The sequence below is a fragment of the Mytilus trossulus genome, unplaced genomic scaffold (assembly GCF_036588685.1).
Source record: "Mytilus trossulus isolate FHL-02 unplaced genomic scaffold, PNRI_Mtr1.1.1.hap1 h1tg000261l__unscaffolded, whole genome shotgun sequence".
Lineage (NCBI taxonomy): Eukaryota > Metazoa > Mollusca > Bivalvia > Mytilida > Mytilidae > Mytilus > Mytilus trossulus.
In genome coordinates this window covers 618788-640840 of record NW_026963321.1, presented here as the reverse complement: position 1 = coordinate 640840, position 22053 = coordinate 618788, and the positions used below count along the sequence as shown (strand labels likewise).

At 33.5% G+C, this 22053-nt stretch overlaps 1 protein-coding gene across 3 annotated transcripts; it reads left to right on the top strand.

The window, feature by feature from the left end:
• Positions 1-687: 687 nt before the first annotated feature.
• Positions 688-19116, top strand: LOC134701701 (uncharacterized). 3 transcript variants are annotated; one of them, XM_063562833.1, is made up of 10 exons: positions 688-861; positions 3677-3758; positions 4724-4751; positions 5664-5830; positions 10987-11147; positions 12942-13069; positions 14891-14975; positions 15995-16157; positions 16812-16938; positions 17732-19116. In XM_063562833.1, the coding sequence occupies exons 2-10, from the start codon at positions 3708-3710 to the stop codon at positions 18232-18234; spliced, it is 1413 nt and encodes a 470-aa protein (XP_063418903.1). In that variant the 5' UTR covers positions 688-861; positions 3677-3707; the 3' UTR covers positions 18235-19116. The 3 variants fall into 3 exon arrangements, with proteins under 3 accessions (XP_063418903.1, XP_063418905.1, XP_063418904.1); XM_063562835.1 differs by lacking the exon at positions 688-861 and adding an exon at positions 1090-1140; XM_063562834.1 differs by lacking the exon at positions 688-861 and adding an exon at positions 1368-1597.
• Positions 19117-22053: the final 2937 nt, after the last annotated feature.

Genomic DNA, 22053 nt, shown 5'->3' with positions numbered 1-22053 from the left:
GTCCCAAGTCAGGAGCCTCTGGTATTTGTTAGTTTTGTATTATTTGAATTTTAGTTTCTTGTGTACAATTTGGAAATTAGTATGGCGTTCATTATCACTGAACTAGTATATATTTGTTTAGGGGCCAGCTGAAGGACGCCTCCGGGTGCGGGAATTTCTCGTTACATTGAAGACCTGTTGGTGACCTTCTGCTGTTGCTTTTTTCTATGGTCGGGTTGTTGTCTCTTTGATACATTCCCCATTTCCATTCTCAATTTTATAGTTTTACAACTTGAAATTAGGCCGTCTTGATTAATAAAGATGTATTGTGCATGCGGTCTTCTCGATGAATTAACATTCAATGTTTGAATTTGATTTGTAATTTCAAAAGTGTTCATCTTTGTACTCTGAACTTTATTCGATCTAGCTGCATACATATATGGATAGTTGTCATGATCAAGAGATGTAGACAGCTAGGAAAAGAAAAAATACTGTAGTTTGGTACTCCAGGAATTAACTCGCATAGCAACATATTTCACAGTGATCCTGTAGCATGTTGTACTCGTTGTTTGTTATTTTTGGAGGGAAATGATAACGCTAAATGTATTTTTTTTATTATCTTAATTCAGTTTTATTGACAATCTGATCAGAATGTTTGGTGATGAATTTAAAGCGTTCTTGCTAAACGGGACACAACAACGAGATGATCAAGTTTTCGGAGTTTGCAGGGGGAGGTAATTTTTGACACTAGGTGGCTCAATGATACGTGATACAATGGTGATTTTTCAGTGAGGACGGCGATTCAAGGGTTTGAATTTGGAATTATACCCAATGTCCATGCTTCAGGAATTATCCCAGTACCACAAGTTCATAAAAGATTAGGTATGTAAGACCATAAGAGCAAATTATAAATAAACGCATGATGTATTTATTAACTATTGTCGTAAAGAAAAGTCCCTTAAAATTGATATTTTCATAAAAGGTATAACTATTGTTATGAAATAAAAAGATCGCTTCAAATTGTTCAGATCGAACAATTAAAACGGTGCACATTTATACCAGCATTTGTGTAGATAAAGGCTTCACTCGTCATTGATCAGCATACCGTGAAAAAAAGAAAAAGGGAAAGTCCCAATCCAACGTGAGCATTATTCTCTGATAGTAAGTAATTTCAATGTTATTCAGAGAATGAAAAATCGCAATGATTATTTCGATTACAAAACTATTCACAGAATATGTTTACAAGTTAAAATCTTTAATGTATTTAAATTTGATACTTCGTCTTTAGGGATTAGCAACTTAGTCGAGTGCACCTATCATAGTTGTCAATTAGTTTCAGGCGCGGATCCAGAGGGGGGGGGGGGTCCGGAGGTTGGACCCCCCTTTTTGGACGATCAATGTATTTGAATGGGAACATGTGATTGGACCCCCACCCTTTGTCCCGGGTTAGGACCTCCCTTTTTTAAATGGCTGGATCCGCCCCTGAGTTTTGTTTACAAGTACGATGACATTCAACCCCTTAGGCGACTGACTTACCACTATTCATACAAAAACTCAACAGATTCTTATATACAATTGAACAGACGTTAGAGACCAGATTAACTGTAAATAAATTGTGGTAAGTCACATTTTCTTTAACTTTTAATAAAATATTACTGAACGTAGTAATATAATATATGACCTCGGGGCATTATTTACTATTTCTATTTATTTCTTAATATGTTTTCTTTTTACTTATTTTGCTGTTTCTACTTAATTTTTTATTTGTTAAACGTTAATGGTTTAAACCCTTATTTCACAATATGAATAATACACATAACATGGCTTTAAAATACCACCAGGGTCCTATATGCCTAGAAATTATCATTTCGATTCTTTGGTGTTGTATAGGCAGTTTTGCAATATTTACACATTGTCAGATGAATGCCACTATCAAAGGCTCAAACGTGTACACAATACGTCCTCTTCTTATTATTTTCATATGAGTTGGAGTTCCTTCAGACACTCGTCAAAAACAAGAAGATCAAAAGAGGCAAGCATTTCATTGTATTTCACATTCAGATATATATTGATGATGTTCTTTCTATTAACAATCCAAACTTTTCTGATTTGGTTCCGTTAATATATCCTTCAGAACTACAAAAAATAACAAAACACCAGACACGGCTTCCACTGACTCAATTTAAGACTAAAACCTCGAATTTGAAACAAGTGGTCATCTTAGTATCATAAGCTAAGACACACGAGACGATTTTAATTTTGAAATTATCAGTTTCCTCCACCTTAGTAGTAATATACTAATTGCACCTGCATATGGGATATACATTTCCCAACTCATACTTTGTTAAACGCAATATTTGTCTGTCAGAGGAGCAAGTTGATGAACCAGGAGTATGTCGGAGAATGTCTCGTCCGTCTTCTAAAAGGTTTCATCAGAAGAATCCCAGACCGTATTGATAAAAGTTTCGTATCAACTTCACAAATAACACAAAATGGTCTTAAACTATAGTTTCTACACAGCTACTGTACTACAAATAATCTTGATGTACAGTTCGAAAGATGCATATCAAATGTACATCTGTAAAGCTGTATATAAACTGTACGTCTGACAAGCTGTATATAAACTAAACATCAGTCTGTAAAGCTGTATATAAACTGAACATTTTTCTACGCCCGTCAAAAATTTGAAGGGACGTATTATGGTATACAAATGTCCGGCGTCCGTCCGTCTCTCTGTCCGGCGTCCACATGTCGCACCATAAGTTGAGAACCGCTTATCCAAATTCCATGAAGTTTAACATAATTGTTTCTTATGATAGTCAAACGATCTGCATACATTTTGCTGAAAATAGGATTTAGACTTTTTGAGTTACGGGACTTTATAACAGGGGTGTGTATTTTTCACATATCGTGCTGAATCACAAAAACGATTTCTGATTATTGCTTTAAACTTCACACACTTCTTAATTATATTAATCCAAAGATCTGACAGTGCATACTTTTTGGTGATGATTCAAAATTTTATTTTAGAGTTATTGAGTCTTCCACTAAGACTATACCACGCTGTTCGCGACCATAGTACGATTCTAGCACGCCCTTGCCGTCCTCATCACGCTCTTCCTACGACCTGAATTAATTAGTTTATGTAAAGATTTGAACTGATTTAGTAATTAAAAACGATCCGATTCAAGCTCAGATATGAAAAATCAACCAAATATGCCGAAAAATGTCACTTTTCGGATGGTTTTTTTCAAAAATGAAAGTGGCCGAATCCGTGTTCATCCTCAACCTTTATATATGTTATGTATTATCATAAAATACAACTTCCATTTCAATATTAAGGATGAACACGAATGCGGCCACTTTCGTTTTACACGAAAACCGTCTAAAATTTAACTAAAATGCTAGTATTGTGAAGAATTCAGTAATTTAGCATGACTTTAAGGTGCCAGTTCCCGATATATGTTCATTGTATAGTAAAAAAAAATAGCCCATATTTATGTAGCAGAAGCACTTTACTGTTCAATAAGTAACTAAAAGTTTACATTTTATCAATTTTTTAAAACTGCTATATTTTGAGGCCAAAAAGGACTCTTACTGGACCTACTCCTTTGTAAATTCAACAGGTAGTTCATTTAAGTGTGCATTCAATTTCTTACATGTTTGATACAGTTCTTGCATTTATATTTTTTAATAGGACGCAGGAAACATTCTTGCCGTCGCCAGACATGAGAGAACAGATTTTTCTACTATGGATCTTTATACTGCTCTATTTCATGGTAAATATTTCAATTTATCAGGCCATGCCAAATTAATTTCCAGTTCTTTGGATTTGCTGATACCAATTTTGACTGATTTAGAATTTTATTAAAACAGTTCACCGAAGTCCGCTGAAAAAAAACTACCATAATTTTTGAAGACCCCTTACAAAAACGTGACTGACATAAACATACACACAAACTTATCTAATTTGTTACCAGTTTTATTTTGTCCAGTCTGATTCTAAATACAGATTTACTTAACGATTAGAGCACTGAGCTGTTGTGTCGCCTCTTGGAGCTTTTTGGCGCGTGTGGATCACTTCTGTGGTCATCCGCATCTTTTTATCTTTTGAAGATGTGTATTGCAATTGACAAACTGCATTTTCTATGGAAACCAATTGTGGGTCTTTTTTCACCAATTTGTACCTTTATTTTGATTGACGCAAACTTCATACATTATTAAGTAATTGAACAACTAAAATAAGCTAGCACTATTTCTTTAAAAGCACCAAAAGGAAAAAAATATTCTGGAATAAATATTACAGTATATGTTCCTCGCGGAATAAATGGTAAAGAATATTTGTTCCAACAGGAATAGATCTTATGACAATGTTTATAACAAGTTTCCATTGGAACTTCTGTTACGCGGAACACATATACAATGGCAATACAAACGTTTGATTACGAAAGATCCTTTTATCACAATGCAGAACCTAGAATATTACTTTATTGCAGGGTTATATTAAAGATAAACATATTTATAAAAAAACAAAAATATACACTTCATAAATTAGACCCTTTGGAAATAAAAATCCTTTTAAATAAACTATTTTTGACTGTCTGGTTTTGAACTTATCGCTCAAACAATGCATAAGACGTCGTGGTTGTGTTATTCAAAGGCATATGATTTAGAATAAAACCAAGACTATAATATCGGTACGATCGGTAACATTGAATTGTAATACTTGTTTTTTTCGCTTCAGATACCATACAACAGATGTGCTGAACCAGGTAAGGGAGCTACCATTTGATTTTTATGGGGGGGGGGGGGGGGGGGGGGGGAGGCGGCTAGGATGAAAAATTTTGTCCTGCATTTTTTTTAGTTTTAATCTCTGTCCTGCCTTTTTATTTTTCACTTTATCCGGTCCTGCTTTTTTTTTTAGTTTATCCTGACTTTTTTTACATAAATTGTCATCCTGATTTTTTTTTGCAAGTGTCTCATCCTGCGGCCGCCTTTTTTTTATTACTCAAAACTCCTGTCCTGCCTATTTTTTTCAAATTTTATCCTAGCGCCCCATAAAAATCAAATGGTAGCTCCCTAAGTACATTGAGTGTCTTTAGCAGTTATTTACAATTCAAGCCTTTGTATGAGGTCGTTTAGAGGAGATATCGACTGAAATATACTGATACGGATATATTCTAAAGAAGTATATCTACTGAGAACAAAGTACGAGATCGTTATACTACTTTAGGTCAATATATTCTCGTACCGATCTCATACTTAGGCTACAATTGTTATTATTTTCAAAACGCCGGAAATATAAACAAAAGATAAACTCTGCAATCGTTGTATCCGTATTGAAGTGGATACACTGTTTGTATATTCAGTTCATATATATTAAACCCTTTATAATAATTAAACGAATTGCTCTCAGAATCTTGACCATTTAATGCCATTATGCACCACTAAATTGGGAGTTTGTTCTGATGGTCTATTTTAATGAAGTGTTAACGCAGAAACATTTGAATACACATTTATAGAGGGGGTAAATTATATAACACCATTAAAAGGGGACAACTTCTCATATAAAGCCATTCTTTAATTGCAGTGGTCATACATTTAAATGTACCTTTTATGCAGCACTTTGCACAGTTGTTTCATTAAACCATTTTATCTAACGTTTGCCGTTACATTTATAACAGTAACTGTTGAATGTGGTAGTTCAAGAAATGACACGATCAACGTTACTTATACTGGAGAAGCCACAGCCGTATATTCCACTGCTAACGAAGCCGGTTGTGCGGCGGTGGAGGCACCGACTGCAGTGTGGACAATCGAAGGGGCGAACGATAAACCATGTGGATTAAAGGTATATTTGTCATTTCATTTTCGCCTACTTAGCTTTTTGATTTTGCATGGTTCATGCATTTTTGAGCATAATGAATATGCGTCAATGAGACAACAACTACCGGCGTCACACATCAGCGTATATAGCTCTGACGTACGCCGGGCGTGGTATAAAACATGTACGCTTTCAAAACGCTAGTAATTTTGGATGCATTTAACCTGTCAATCATATCTGTATCGTGTACACAACGAGTTTTAAGCGTGAATTGGGCGTACGAAGAACGTACCTAAGCGTTTATCGGGAGTTCAGGTAACGTATGTAGGCGTTTGTCTAAGGTAGATTGAATGCACCCTACGAAGAGAAAAAAATCTCTTAAATGTATTTGAGACGCATCCCGGTCGCATCTAGGACATTAATCCGTGCTTTCGGCGTGTGTGGGAGGTTTAATTATGAGATGTTTGTTACAAACACACCCGCATACAGAACTGAAGTCGAACGAGATTGAGGCGTATACAACGTCCCCAAAACGTATCTGAAACTTATCTGTAGCGTTTTCAACGCGCTTTCAGCGTATGTATTACGTGCGTGTAGCGTACAGCCTACATGTATACGCTCGGCAAACGCTTGAGCTGGATGAAATTTTTTATGCTGCATAAAAATTTCCTGGAGTTATAGCCTTCACGAAGCGTAATCTTTCGACATACTTCAAGCTTATGCAACACGCGACGATTCCTTAATGTTCCTCTAACGTGCAAATAACGTGTATACGGACTTTTTCAATTTGACTTTTTTTCAATTTCATACGTCTGGTTTACGCCAGTCTATACGTCAATGTGTGACGCCGGTATAACACTATAACAAAAAACTGTTATCAATATTCTGTATGATACATGTACATCAAAGACATGCATATGGTATATGTGATGTCACCCTATTTATTTGCTGCTTATATATTTCGTTGTCCTCTTCAAGCTACAGTTACTTAGAATCATAGATTTGTGCTTTGAACATACATGTATGAAAATAATCGTGTCCATTATCAGTCTACATTGTAAAATACCAAAGGGAGAGGATGTGTCTATTATCAATGAGTTTTTATAACTCAAGCACCTTTCGTAGATTATTTATTGTTTATCGTTTGACAAAATATGGATGTTTAAATGAAACTACATGTGACGGTGTACGGGGCGCCGAATGGGACTCTTGTGGTTTTGTACTCAAAATTCAATTTTGTACGGACAAAAGTGACTTTTGTTCAACAAAAATGAGTTCAGTTTAACAAAATTTGTATCATACTACAAATTTGAAATTTTGTCATACAAAATTATCTATCAGCGGACAAAAGTCACTTTTGTCATGACAAATTCATTTTTGTTACACAGACTTGACTTTTGTTACCTAATTTGAAAATTGAGCGACAAAAGTCAATTTTGTATTTAAATTAGTTTAGTTTGGTTTCTGTGAACTAATTTGCATACAAAATCGACTTTTGTTACACAAAATTTACTTTTGTTACACAAAAATTACTTTTGTTACACAAAAATTACTTTTGTTACACAAAATTGACTTTTGTTACACAAAATTGACTTTTGTCTCAACACAATTGACAAAATTGACTTTTGTGACAACAAAATTGACAAAATTGAATTTTGTCTCAACAAAATTAACAAAATTGAATTTTGTCTCAACAAAATTGATTTTTGTCTCACGAAAGTCAATTTTGTCTCACGAAAGTCAATTTTGTCTCATAAAAGTCAATTTTGTTGTTGTCAACAAAATTTACAAAATTGACTTTTGTCTCAACAAAAATGACAAAATTGAATTTTGTCTCAACAAAAATGACAAAATTGAATTTTGTCTCAACAAAAATGACAAAATTGAATTTTGTCTCACAAAAGTCAATTTTGTCTCACAAAAGTCAATTTTGTCTCACAAAAGTCAATTTTGTCTCACAAAAGTCAATTTTGTCTCACAAAAGTCAATTTTGTCTCACAAAAGTTAATTTTGTTTCACAAAAGTCAATTTTGTCTCACAAAATTGAATCTTACCGTACACAATTGACTTTTGTGATTTAATTTCCATATCAGGTAACAAAAGTCAATTTTGTATGCAAATATGTTTATATTTGCATACCTTTAAGACAAAATTGACTTTTGTCATGACAAATATGAATTTGGTCTCTGTGAACTAATTTGCATACAAAATCGACTTTTGTTACACAAAATTTACTTTTGTTACACAAAAATTACTTTTGTTACACAAAAATTACTTTTGTTACACAAAATTGACTTTTGTTACACAAAATTGACTTTTGTCTCAACACAATTGACAAAATTGACTTTTGTGACAACAAAATTGACAAAATTGAATTTTGTCTCAACAAAATTAACAAAATTGAATTTTGTCTCAACAAAATTGATTTTTGTCTCACGAAAGTCAATTTTGTCTCACGAAAGTCAATTTTGTCTCACGAAAGTCAATTTTGTCTCATAAAAGTCAATTTTGTTGTTGTCAACAAAATTTACAAAATTGACTTTTGTCTCAACAAAAATGACAAAATTGAATTTTGTCTCAACAAAAATGACAAAATTGAATTTTGTCTCAACAAAAATGACAAAATTGAATTTTGTCTCACAAAAGTCAATTTTGTCTCACAAAAGTCAATTTTGTCTCACAAAAGTCAATTTTGTCTCACAAAAGTCAATTTTGTCTCACAAAAGTCAATTTTGTCTCACAAAAGTTAATTTTGTTTCACAAAAGTCAATTTTGTCTCACAAAATTGAATCTTACCGTACACAATTGACTTTTGTGATTTAATTTCCATATCAGGTAACAAAAGTCAATTTTGTATGCAAATATGTTTATATTTGCATACCTTTAAGACAAAATTGACTTTTGTCATGACAAATATGAATTTGGTCTACAAAAATGAATTTTGTCATGACAAAAATGAATTTTGTCATGACAAAAATGAATTTTGTCTACACAAATGAATTTTGTCATCACAAAATTGAAGTTCTCACAAAACAAGTCTGTAGCACATAGTTTTGTAAGACAAAAATGATTTTGTTATGACAGAATTGAATTTTGTACAAAACCACAAGAGTCCCATTCGGCGCCCCGTACGGCGTGCACAAATCTGAGTCCACAAACGTAACGTCTTCAAATAGCTAAAATCATTTACGACGTCGGCATTTCCCCCCGAGAAAACGTAAGCGTAACAAAAACACTGGACACGTAGTTTATCACATAATTTTGAAAATAAAAGTTCAACAAGTGTCATTTTTTCGAACAACAAAGTACAGCAAATGCACATTCTGAAAATCTAAGAAAATACATGCTAAGAGCAGTGTAAAGGAATTAATAAGCGACTATATCGTAGACCCTATTCAGAAAATAGCGTTAAAACGTCGTTTCTTTAAACTGTAACATAATAGCTAGACATTTAAAAAATTCCGGTGTTAAGCCTGGACTATCGAATCATTCATATTTTGCGGATTGTTTTAAACCTCTTGTTTTGCACATTTGGAATATCGAGTCATTTCGATGTAAGAAAATAGCAAGACTTTTAGTACATATTTTTTTTCACCGATTCTTCCCTTTTCTGATATTAATCCTTCCAAATTACTACTTGTTACACATAACGAATTACATTCCAAACTCATCCACAATGTCAGATTTTGAATTTTTTCAGGTGAAGTTCGTATGTTATCATATTCCGAATCCGAAAAAAAAAATATTGTACGAAAATGCAGGAATATGTTGAATTTGTACAAATTTCAGGTCAAAAACTATATTTTATGCTTATTTAATGTTACAAGTTACATATGTTTTTGCCGTTTTTTCTATGTTCGTTTCATTCTTTATAGATTTAATTTTGATAATCTTTTTAATCAAGTGGATTTTAATAGCTGGCTCTAATCGTTTTATCATTAAAAAGAACTTCCTTTTTAAAATATATGTTTGACACGGTTGTATAAAGCTACTTTTAAAAGCGCATTTTACAGGGGCCGTCAACTTTGTGCACGCCGTCACCGTGTATGTATGCAAGACCTTGAAGATAATTGCCATAATTTGGTCATTGTTTTATCTGTTGTATGTTCAAAATTGTCTGTCGTCTTTCGTCCACATTTTCAAAGATATTCTCCGAAGAAATTACTGATTCAGTATAAATAAAGACAATAGTAGTATACCGCTGCATCCAGAAGTACTATCACTGATTGGACACGCGGTGTTTGGTTTACATCAGTGTGCTATTTCATTGCTTCTTCGACTTTTTAAAGTAGATTTGTACTAAATATCATAAAATATGCCATGTAGTTCTGGATAGGTTAGGGTAATTGGAGGGATTGTTCATTTATGTTTCTTTAATTTTGTATTTAGTTTTTTCTTTTCCAAATGTTCTATTTTCTTTATATGTTACACCCCTTTTTTCTCTGCTGTTTATTGTGGGCCTTTCTCCCTCTATAATTGAGTTTTGGCTCGTTATTCTTTATTCTATCAACCCAATCCGGACCATTTTTTTTGCCCTGTGATTACGTCTACTTTATTTATAAACGAGGTTCAATTTAATAGCCGGCATGACGTTAAATGACAAATCAGAGAATTCCACTTTATACATGACAAATATAGGGCAATAGTGTCTTTGTTAGATGTATTTCCGTTTGTATCCATCGGATGATTTGGAGACTTCTTCAATTGATTTTTGTACAGTTTTTTTGTTGTTGCAATATTACACCACTGTCCCAGGTTAAGGGGGTTGAACGGCCACACACATGCTTAAACTCGCCACATTTTTTATGAGCCCGTCCCATGTCAAGAACCTGTTGTTCAGTGTGGTACTTAGTCGATGGGCCATGTCTGTCTTATTTGCTTTTTTCGGAAATTGTTTTCTTATTAACAAGATAGTTAGGTTTCTCAATTGAATTACTTCGTTTTTAACATATGGGGGCCTTTTGTAGCCAACTATACGGTATGTGGTTTTTCTCAATGTTGGAGGCCACCCGATTGCCTTTAATTACTTACATCCACTTAATTTGAACTTTGTTAGACAGGTGTCTCATTGGCAACCATACCACATCTTCTTATTTTTATATCCAAGGTTGTGTATCATAAACACAAATAGTATGTGTGATGTCATGATGTTAAATGTTTTTTATTAGAAATTTTCGTTTTAGTGGGACCAACAGCTTGAAGTTTACGAATTCAGTATTAGAGTCCAAATCGATGTTGTACTATCTGACGGCGACCCGGTTTATGATATTTCTTGTGTATATGGAAATACAACAAGTGACAATCTTTTTATAACAGTGCAGGATCCTAACTTTAAATTAGTAGTGTAAGTTTAAATTACTAGACTAAGTGTAGGTTTAAATTACTGGTGTAAGTTTAAATTACTAGTCACGGTAAGTTTGAATTAATAGTAGTGATAAAAGTACTGGAACCTTTATAGTTTATCAGGGATACCATGGATACCAGGCTTGAAATTGTGTACGCTAGTTGTTCGTTTAGTCTATACAAAATATATGAGTTATATATATTAGAATATAACAAAAGTTAAACGGTCAAAAATACACACCATAGTAACCCCCCCCCCCCCAACACGTTGATTTTGCGGAGAAAATTTTCAAACCGTGTAAAATGGTATCCTTAGTATGAAATTAAAGCTCTGCAGTTTATCAAAACAAAAAGCACATTGCAAGAATCTACTAGTTATCTATATTTTTTTCTGTTAAGAAAAATCTGTATTTTTTAAAAATTGTACATACTAAACCTCTATGAACATATGAAAATAACATTATACGTTTGGTGCATCCGAATCGATTCTGGATAACTTTCATCAGGAAAGCTCAAATCCAAACATCAGAAATCAAAGGTTGTCCAAACACTTACAGGCGGAAACCCAGTTGAAATAGAACAAAAGAATCGAAGGTCTTTGTTAGAGAAGGCGATAAATGTTTACTATAGTAACATTTTTTTTTAAAGTTAATAGAAACAAACTAAACGAAAATTTTCTTCTCAATTACAAAGTGTTTTATTTTAAAAACACCATTTGCATAGTAATGCAGAACAATTAGATATCAAGTCGACGACATGGGTATATATCAAGTTGGATGACATCATGTAGAAAATGCATAACCTCCGATTGTTTTTTTTTTTTAAATTACCACGGAAGGAGAACATATCAATCTATAATTTCAGTAATTTTTGTGTCTGCCCTTCCATTGTGTGACTAAAAAAAACACCAACCAAAACATGGGTAACAATTGTGTCGAAAAGAGAAAATCGAGTGCACTTTTTTGTGTTAGGCGTGTTTGAGGTGTATATTTTGTCTTTGAAAAAACGTACAAAGCAAAAGTATTTGATATATCATCTCGCTTTAGATTCTATAATTTTTTATATATCAAAGCTATAGGTTGACTTTATAACATAAAAAAATCACAGTACGAAAAGATGAAATATATGGGTCAAGTGAAATACCTATTTAATGAATCACAAAAACAGAGTAGGTGTGTTCGAATAGATTTTTTTTTACTATAAATACTTGACGACAGTCTTTTAAGTTAAGTTGAATGATGAAAATGCATATCTTCGAAAAAATATATATATTTTTGTGTGTGATAACTAGGGTTTATATTCTTCAACCACTGAAAATTTTAAGCCTGCCCTTTCACGAAAAATCTTATTAGAACTTTTTTTAAATGTTTAAGAATTTTCGAAAATTCCACCTGACAACCGATCAGACAATAGTTTTTAAGTTGAATCAATGCAGACAAGATCATTAACTGATGCTCATTAGATAGTAGATACATTTGTCTTCTAAAATACAACTGACATATAAGGATCGTAATAGTGCTATATGGATAAATGTATCTGTTTTCAAGAGCAAAATTGGCAGCGCGTCATCCCTTCAATGGCTTCCATTTCTACAATTGTGAAAATGAACTGGCGTAATAGGAAGATAATTTTACGAAGTAGAATCCTGACTGTTTAAGAGCTATAACCGACCAAAACGGACCTAAAATGACTAAATGATATAAATAACTGAATATTATCCTTAGTGAATATCTTTATGAAACACGTACATTCTGTTTCATTGTTAGCATTTTGTATATTTTTTTCTTCATTCCAGACAAGCATCTACAGTTGATATCACAAATTTAGAGTTAACTGTTCTTGACGAAAACGGTCAGAATATTTCAATGGTGGAGTATGGAAAACAAATCAAACTATTTGTTGATGCTAACAATGTTACTTCAGGTAAGTTTGAACATGGTCAAATATTTTCTTACACTACTTATAATGGCAAACTATGTCGTATGAAATCGATCCAGATGTGAATTAGGTACTGTTAATTCAGAAATATTTGCGATAATCTATTGCTGTAAAAATTTCGAAGCAATAGATGTTTAATTCCCGGATCCATCCATTTGTATGCCCCACTTTGGGTAGTGGCATTATGTTTTTCGGTCTGTTTGTCCGTTCGTTTGTCGGTCCGTTTGTTCATTTTCCCGTCTGTATGTTTAAGGTTAAACTTTTTGACAAGTTAGTTTTTGATGAAAATCAACTTGAAACTTAGTACACATGTTCACCTTGATATGATCTGTCTAATTTTAAAGCCAAATAAAAGTGTTGATCCCGATTTCATAAAGAATGATAGTGCGAGTGGGGCATCCATGTACTATGGACATATAGCCAGCTGAAGACCGCTTATGGAATCGGATTTGTCTCGCTTTGATGAAGACCCATCGGTGATCTTGGCTTGCTTACTGCTCTTTGGTCGGGTTGTTATCTGACACATTTACCATATCCTTTCTCAGTTTTATATGCGTATTTAATAGGTATTATTATACCGCTCACGACCTTTAAAAGATATAACAGCAGGCGAAACATTTTAGGATTTCAAATGATTACGTATGATGCCGAATTCAGTTAGCAGGATACTTTTTAGAAAATACGTGTTTCCGGACTGGAAATAAAGCGTATAAGCTGGAGTTCAATCATCCACGAGATGTAAGTTAATATAGCTATAAAATTGTCATTTGCAATAAGGGAGCCTTGATGTATAACATATTTTATGGCCGAGGTATTGTAAAATTTCATCGGTTAAACTCATAAAAGAAAGAATTGAAAATATGATAAATGTCATATAAACTTTTAGTTTATTAAATCATTAAGGAATGTCCCCATCCCCATTTTGAAATATATCAGTTAACATACATGTTATGTATTTAACGGTGGTTATGTGTACGTTGTGGGTATTTCGAATATGGTATTATTAAGAATTTGCTTTACTGTGTCTCTCATTCTGCATAAAATATTTGCCACTGCATCTGAAGTAACCACAAATTAATGGATCCCTTTTCTCTTTTCTTTCAAACGTACTTTGCCAAAATGAAACATGAGGTTCCCTTTGGATTGTTCTTTGTATCGTTACTTTATCATTGATTCCTAATTAAAATTTGATGTTACAAAAATGTTCATGAATGTGCCATCCTTTTCTTGGAGGGACCTCACCTCGGCGACGGAGTGGTCTAATTAGTCGAACTACTGTATCACTATACGGTCAACACCGAACTAGCGAGCGAAAGGCCAGAATGTGACAAGTGCATTCGACTCCTAGAGTTGTCAGTTTTCATACTGAAACTCCGAGCACTCTGGAATCCTCTACTGAAAGAGGCGTACAACACCAATCAAGCAATCCTTCTGTAAAAACTTTAAGTACTAGTATGTTAGCTTGTCATGTTTTGGAATTTTTGTCAGATTTCCGAAATCCTCTGGTTATATCCATTTGAAAGCCTTTAAAAAATTGTCCCATGGACCCCCATTTTTCTTTTAGAAATCTTTTACATGTATAATTATAAGCCATTTATAAAAGTCTTAACAGTTTTTGAGAACTTTAACTGGTCAATGAAAAAGCTATATGAAAAATCAAAGGTAAACATTTTCCCGCCATAATTCAAATGGCAAATCATTCCCAAATTAACCCCTATCAATATATTCTAGTGTATGGAAACCTATTTATTTTGAAATGAGCAGCAAACATTCTTAAGTGATGGTGCCAACATTTCTGTTTTGTAGATACCGTTGATGTGACGTCATGTTCCATTGTTGACACTATAAACGAAGATGATCCAAGTTATAAAACTAGAATTCTGTATCAAAGGTAGATATTTTTTCAGAAGTATGGAATGGAGAATGTCCTTTTTTATTTAATACTTTTAAGCTTTTCTCCTTTCATTTTTTTATTTTCAATGTCATTTCACATCTTTATGTATAATCTCATTCTGCGTATATCAGTTACGAGGGAGATAGGAGGGGTCCTGATCCCGAAATCCCGGGCTTAAAAACATGAAATTCCGAGGTCCCGAATCAAAATAAAGTAAATCCCGACGTCACGAAATCCGAAAAAAAGAATTCCCGAATGCCGAAAGTGTCAATCCCGAGCTTACAACAATGTAAAAACACCGATCCTGGAGTCCCGATAAATGTCCTATCCCCCTCAGTTATCACTTTTCTCAATTCTTTATATTTTACGATATCTATAACCTTATTCATACCTTTTTAGTGCATTACAATAACATAACAAACTTAAGTTCCTTGATTAAGTATAGTATAATTTTGCTATGAATAAACTTTTATCAAAGCCTCTATAATTTCTCTTACAAGGTTTATTCAATCATAAGGTAATTAGCCTCCATCTTGAAATACAACAAGACGACCACAAGGCGTCAACAAATGCAGTGCTCATCATCTTCATTGACAATTCGTGCTAAAGGTATTAAAGGACTTTGCCTTTATAGCTTCATGAACACATACAGTGCTCCTCATATTCATTGACATTTAGGGGCTCATGGAATGAAAGGACTATGCCTTTATAACTTCAAAAAACACATTCTTTTCACACAGGTAAAGAAAAAAGGTTACATATTGATGTGAACGAGCATTTTTCAAAAGCCGTTGATGTACAAACTACTACTATATACATAGAGATATTCATATATTGAAGAAGAGCATTATTATGACACTTGTTCCAAACAATTGCTTGACGTTTTTGAATTATAACCCGATGAAATAACATCAAAGTTTTTTCTGATGAGGAAACAATATAAGTTCCCATTCTTCTTGTTTTAGAGGGGACCAGAACGGATTCTTTTAAACACTTAACATGTACTTTTCTTTCAGTTGTGGAACTGGTTACCTGTTAACTTCTAACCAAGGATTTCGTGTAACTAATCAGAACACTTTCCAAACAAACTTATTCACTCTGAAGAATACGTTTACTGGGACTCGCTACATTGTCTGTTATTTAACTGTATGCTTTTCAAACACCACAACGTGCAATCAGGTACATTAATATAGATTTATTATGGTAGAACTATGATTTAGGAAAGATTAGGACTTTTTAAATGAGTGTGGATTTCCATTGGTATAGCATGCATAGCAGAAGAAAATAGTTGGGTAGCGGCACACATTTTTCTTTTAGCAGGCCACGTAAAAAGTTCTACAACATGCAGAGATGGTTGCATTATCCATACACGAGACATCGGATGTAAACCCGTTCTACATCATTCGACAAAACGAACATTCAAATGACATTAAGCTTACTGCTGCATGGGCGAACATAGGCGGATTCAAGGGGGAGGGGGCTAGGGTCCTGGGCTTCCCTTTCGTGGCAAAAAAATGTTGATTATATAGGGAACCACTTGAGCGGGCCCGCCCTCAGGTCAGTCAGCTGCCACCTTTACAAATCTAAATACTCCACTGGAGATGTCCCCAAGTTTTTGTCTATGTTTTATTGGAGTATAGTTCGTTTCTCTAATTTCGGCCAGACGGTATTGTTATCTTCTCAATTTTCTATTCGAAAATTAAATATTGTAGGTTGAAAGTCCATTTCATACGAAAAGTCAAATTGTCTGAGTCTTTTTTTTTTTTTATCTCATATACTGTAAATATTTTCATCCTCAGTATAAGAGTTACCGGTATGATTTAATTATTTTAGGGTTGTGTTATCCCGTATCAACCTCAAAGTGGTGCAGTACAAAGTATAATAGCTACTGCACAATTAGAAATACAAGAGCCTCCTCCAGTCACCACTACGACAACCACTACAACTAAAGCACCCACGGGTATGTAAAGACCAATACACGTTCCTTTACCTTTTAGTTATATAATGTTAACATGTGCGGATCTGGAATTTAGAAAAAAGGGGAGGGTTTTGCAGGCTAACGTTTGGAATGATACTTGAAAAGAGTCGATAAATTCAGTATATACGAAGCTACATAAGTAAATTCGCTTCTGACTAATACTGATGAGCCTTTTCTTAAAATGTACCAACTTTTATTTTACCTGATTGAATATTATTGTATTAAGTGCCAGTCTTTGTAAGAATCAGGCAATTTAGGTAAAAATCAAAACATGATCATAAAAAAGACCACCGAGCTAATCATGCTATTTTTAAATACTAACCATCGTCCTGAGTTAAAAATAATTGGTCTTTCGTTTGTGTGTGTCTGTTAATATCAAATAACTTGGTTAGAAAATTGGTTAGAATGATAGCAAATTATAGCAAATTATAGAGTTATTTTCCCTTATTCGTTAATTTCTAGTGCATTTCAACCAAATTGTATCTTCTATTATCAGAACAGAAAACGGGAATAAATATTATTTTTGTGCATAACTACATTTTATGAACTGAAATCAATGTCAAATTGGGTGCGGTTTTTTGGTCATGTTTTCACCACTGCCTGATTCTTAGGACTGGCACTTAAAATGAAGTTAAATTTCAAAGGAAACTATTTTCAGAATAACTATTTTATTGGACTACATATTGATCAATATACAAATACATTTTGGTGCTTGAAATCACTAATGGTCTACGTATTAAGTTACTTTATTGCATTTATTTTTCGTCTATTTCAGTAATTTGTAATCCATCAACTATCCTGACTTCATCTGATGATTTTGCAGTACAAGTTCCTTACATCGTTTCTTTATCGGTTCTCCTGTTTATATTGATTATTTTTGCCGCTCTTCTGGTAGCAGTAAGCAGACATTATATTTTCAGACGTTGCGAGAATAGAGCCGCTCCCTTTTCCCCTCCCCCGATATCATTCATTCCCGTACCACATTTAGAACCCAACTACCCAGTAGATGGTTATCGTCACCAGTATGATCACAGATCAAACCTACCACGATACATGGGATATTCCGATTATTCTTCCGAATCCTCCGGCAGCCACCGGTCAACCAAATCTCTGATACGTCGCAAGAAGAAAAACAAGTCAAAGTCGTCTTTGCGTTTTACCCATGAAATGGATAATTCGCCAGACGAAAGATTTCGTTTTTACTGTGGCAGAGGCACGACGTACTCTAGACGGGTAGACACTGATCCAACCATGCTTACTAGGGTACCAAGATATTAATGGTGTCAGTGACAGATATTTATATTTCGGTATAGACATCGAAAGGATTTGGGTTGAAGGTTATTGTTTGCTTATAAAATAAAACAGTTTGAAATGAAATGTCTACATATATATAACAAGGCTGTTAAAAAAGTAAATGATTATGAAATACAAAATGTAAGTCTTCAAACTTTAGACCATGAAATATCAGTGTTATTGGTGTCTTCAGTTTTCACAAATGTTTGTATGATATATTCATTACTATTTTCTAAATATATGAATTTACATTATCATTATGGTTTTAAAATTCATAAACGTTTTTGTGTTCGAAATAAATAGTTGCATGCAAAAAAAATATTGACTCGTGTATAGGGAAAGCACTTACCCTTTATACAGTGGTCATTTATTGTACAAATCAATATCAACACAAAATATATGTTATAATTTAGTCAAAATTTTTATAGTTTTTGTTATACAGCTATTAGGACGTGAACATGAATGTATATGAGATAGCAAGCTATATAACTTACGCTGAGAGCGACACCAATTTCAAAATTACCATTGAAAATCAATTTCCAAACATATTTTTAGATGCTTTTTTGTATCTAATGTTTTCATGAACTTTTGCTTTACTTTCAGTAATTTGACTAGACACTCTGTTTGCCCCATGATCTATATGTTTCACATTTTTATCGTATAGGTACTAACCCAATTGAAAAGGTAAATTGAACAAACAAACAAATAAATAGTGAATTTGAGAAAACATTTAGCTTAATTATATCAATACATTTATGCAGTGTTATCCACACCAGGCAAAATACAACATGTTACAACTGTTAAATATGTGTAGGACATTCGTTTATGTTGTTTTGTATTAATCTGAATGAATAAATGTGTATATTCTGTTAGTTTCATTCTGTTATCTTCTAAAAAAAACCATCTCATGGATGATGAGGTTTATGTTATACACGTACAATTTGACATCTTTCTGTGTGAATTCAATAAAGGCAACAGTAGTATACTGCTGTTCTAAAGTCATAAATCGATTGAGAGAAAACAAATCCGGGTTACAAACTAAATCCGAGTAAAACACACAAGTATAAGAGGAAACCAACGAAACATAAAGACTGAAGTGCAACAAAACACAAACGAAGATGCAACATACATAGAAACGAACAACTAGACAAAACTGGCATATTCCTGACTTGGGGCCTTTTAAAGACATACAGATACTAATCTGACAAGTCTAATAAATGATAAGGTGTATGTTATACACTTCATAATCTTTCTGTTTGAATGCAAGACATATGGATACAAATCTGACAAAAGTCTAAGACTTACAGATATAAGAAGATGTGGTACGAGTGCAAATGATACATATATCGATCCAACACATTTTATAAAAGTAAACCACTAAGGTCAAAGTATGGTCTTTAACACGGAGACTTGGCTAACATCGAATAGCAAGCAATAAAAATCACTAAAACCATTCAAACGAAAAAAAAACAACGGTACAAATATAAAAAAAACCAGAAGCACTTATGACCCATACCAAAAAACGACAACGACTTAACATCAGATTCCTGACTTAGGACAGATGCAAAAAATTGCAGCTGGTTTAAACGTTTTAATGGTACCAAACCTTCACCCTTATCTGAAACAATAGTGTAACATCACTACATAACATAGGAAGACACACTATGAAATATGAATTAAGACAGCTGAACTCAATCAAACGACGTAGTAACACGAATGAACATACACTGAACGAATACAATTGATCTATGATACAATGCAAAAACAAAGTTAATAAAAATTGGGGATGAATAATAAAAGTAAAAATATTGTACCGCTGTGAAATGTTAAACAATTTCAGAAATAAATATCAACCTTGAAAAAAAAATGTATGCATGCTAAGGTTTATGTTACACACTTCGACATTTTTCTGTTTGAATGCAAACATGTGGATAATATTCCGACTGCAGCCTTATGCATGATAAAGTTTATGTTATACACTTCGACATCTTTCTATTTGAATACAAACAAATATAGATACTGATCTGACAGCAGCCTTATGCTGTATAAGGTTAATATGATACATTATGACTTCTTTCTGTTTGAATGCAGACATGTGGATAATATTCTGAATGCAGCCTTATGCATGATGACGTTTATGTTATTCATTTTGACATCTTTTGTCTTTTGTTTGTACGTTAATTTTCAAAAAAAAATTAAAACACAGCATTGTTTTAAATTTTGTTCTGACAATGTAAGAAACGATTCGAATGTACTCGTGTATGATTACAAATGAAACAATTTTCCACAAGAATCTTAAGGAAAATGATGAAATCAACTAAAGGCAACCGTACGTCTTCCAAATATGAAAAACACCCATACCGTAAAAACCCATACCGTAAAAACTCCGTTACAAACAGATCCTACATAAACAAAAAATAGGAAGCAATTCAGTTTAGAAATCTAACGCACATGTACGAAGTTGAAGAGCATTGCGATTCAGAAGTCCTAAAAGTGTTGCCAAATACAGCTAAGGTAATCTATGCCTCAGGTAGGATAGCCTTGGTATTTCAAAAAAATCTAAATTTTGCAAACAATTAATTTATAAATATAACAATATCAATGATAATTCATGTCAGCACAAAAAGTGCTGACTACTAGGCTTGTGATACCCCCGGGGAAATAAATCTCCACCAGCAGTGGCATCGACCCAGTGGTTGTAAATAAACTAATCATAGATATCAGGACTATATTTTATATATACGCCATGCAGACGCACGTTTCATAGACGATTGTATTTTAAACAAATGACACACATGCAATATTGTTCGATGACAATGAGCAGAATGAAGCAATGGAGGATGTATGATAAGTGCCATTTATTGACCTTTGAAATTACAAAAAGGGTAAACTTATTCAATCATTTCAAAATAATGTTACTTTTATAACTGATAAATGCACATGTTTTATAAAATTTTTAATAGGTGATGGTTAATTTGAAGAAAAAAATCTTTGGAATAGACTTTTTCTATGTAACCGGCTTATTTCACCGGAGTATACTCAATTTCGACAAATTACATGTGCAAATGGCAGAAAGACATTTTGGTACTCAGTCAAGTGGACGTGAAAGGAACTAAAAGAAGTAAATTGAAGCTTAATTTTGGTAACCATTTCGTGAGGTCTGTGTATTGCACATGAAATAAGTTTAAAAATTCAGCATTGTCCAATATATTTTTAATTTTCTTTTATCAATAAAATATCATCGCCGTTTGTATGATATCGGAAATATACAAATTTATATAAGACTGATGATAACTTATTTTCATCTATAAGCATCCTGCACCAATATGATATTATTCGACATTTAATGCTTATTTCCAATGGAAATTTTCCAGTTTCACAGTACACAATCATGCTTTGTGTAGATTTCTTTAGGTGTAGTAATGCTTTAGGAATTTAAGGTGAACTTGTGCAATGATATCATTTTTTCCAAATCCCCATACTTCACATCCGTATAAAAGAATTGGTTTCACCAGTTTATCAAAGTAAATCGAACTGGCATTCTATTGATAAATTACTCTGTCCCCCTTTTTAGCTCACCGGGCCCGAAGGGTCAAGTGATCTTTTCTCATCACTTGGCGTCCGGCGTCCGTCGTCGTCCGTCGTCCGGCGTTAACTTTTACAAAAATCTCCTCCTCTGAAACTACTGGGCCAAACTTGGCCACAATCATTATTGATGTATCTTGTTTAAAGTTTGTGTTTTTTGACCCGGCAAACCATCCAAGATGGCCGCCATGTCTAAAAATAGAACATAGGGGTAAAATG

Excerpts from the sequence above, each read along its gene's own strand:
- LOC134701701 (XM_063562833.1), top strand. The coding sequence starts at position 3,708 with ATGAGAGAACAGATTTTTCTACTATGGATCTTTATACTGCTCTATTTC. Across the intron at positions 3,759-4,723 it reads TTATACTGCTCTATTTCATG|ATACCATACAACAGATGTGC; the intron begins GTAAATATTTCA and ends TTTTCGCTTCAG. Across the intron at positions 16,158-16,811 it reads ACACCACAACGTGCAATCAG|GGTTGTGTTATCCCGTATCA; the intron begins GTACATTAATAT and ends TAATTATTTTAG.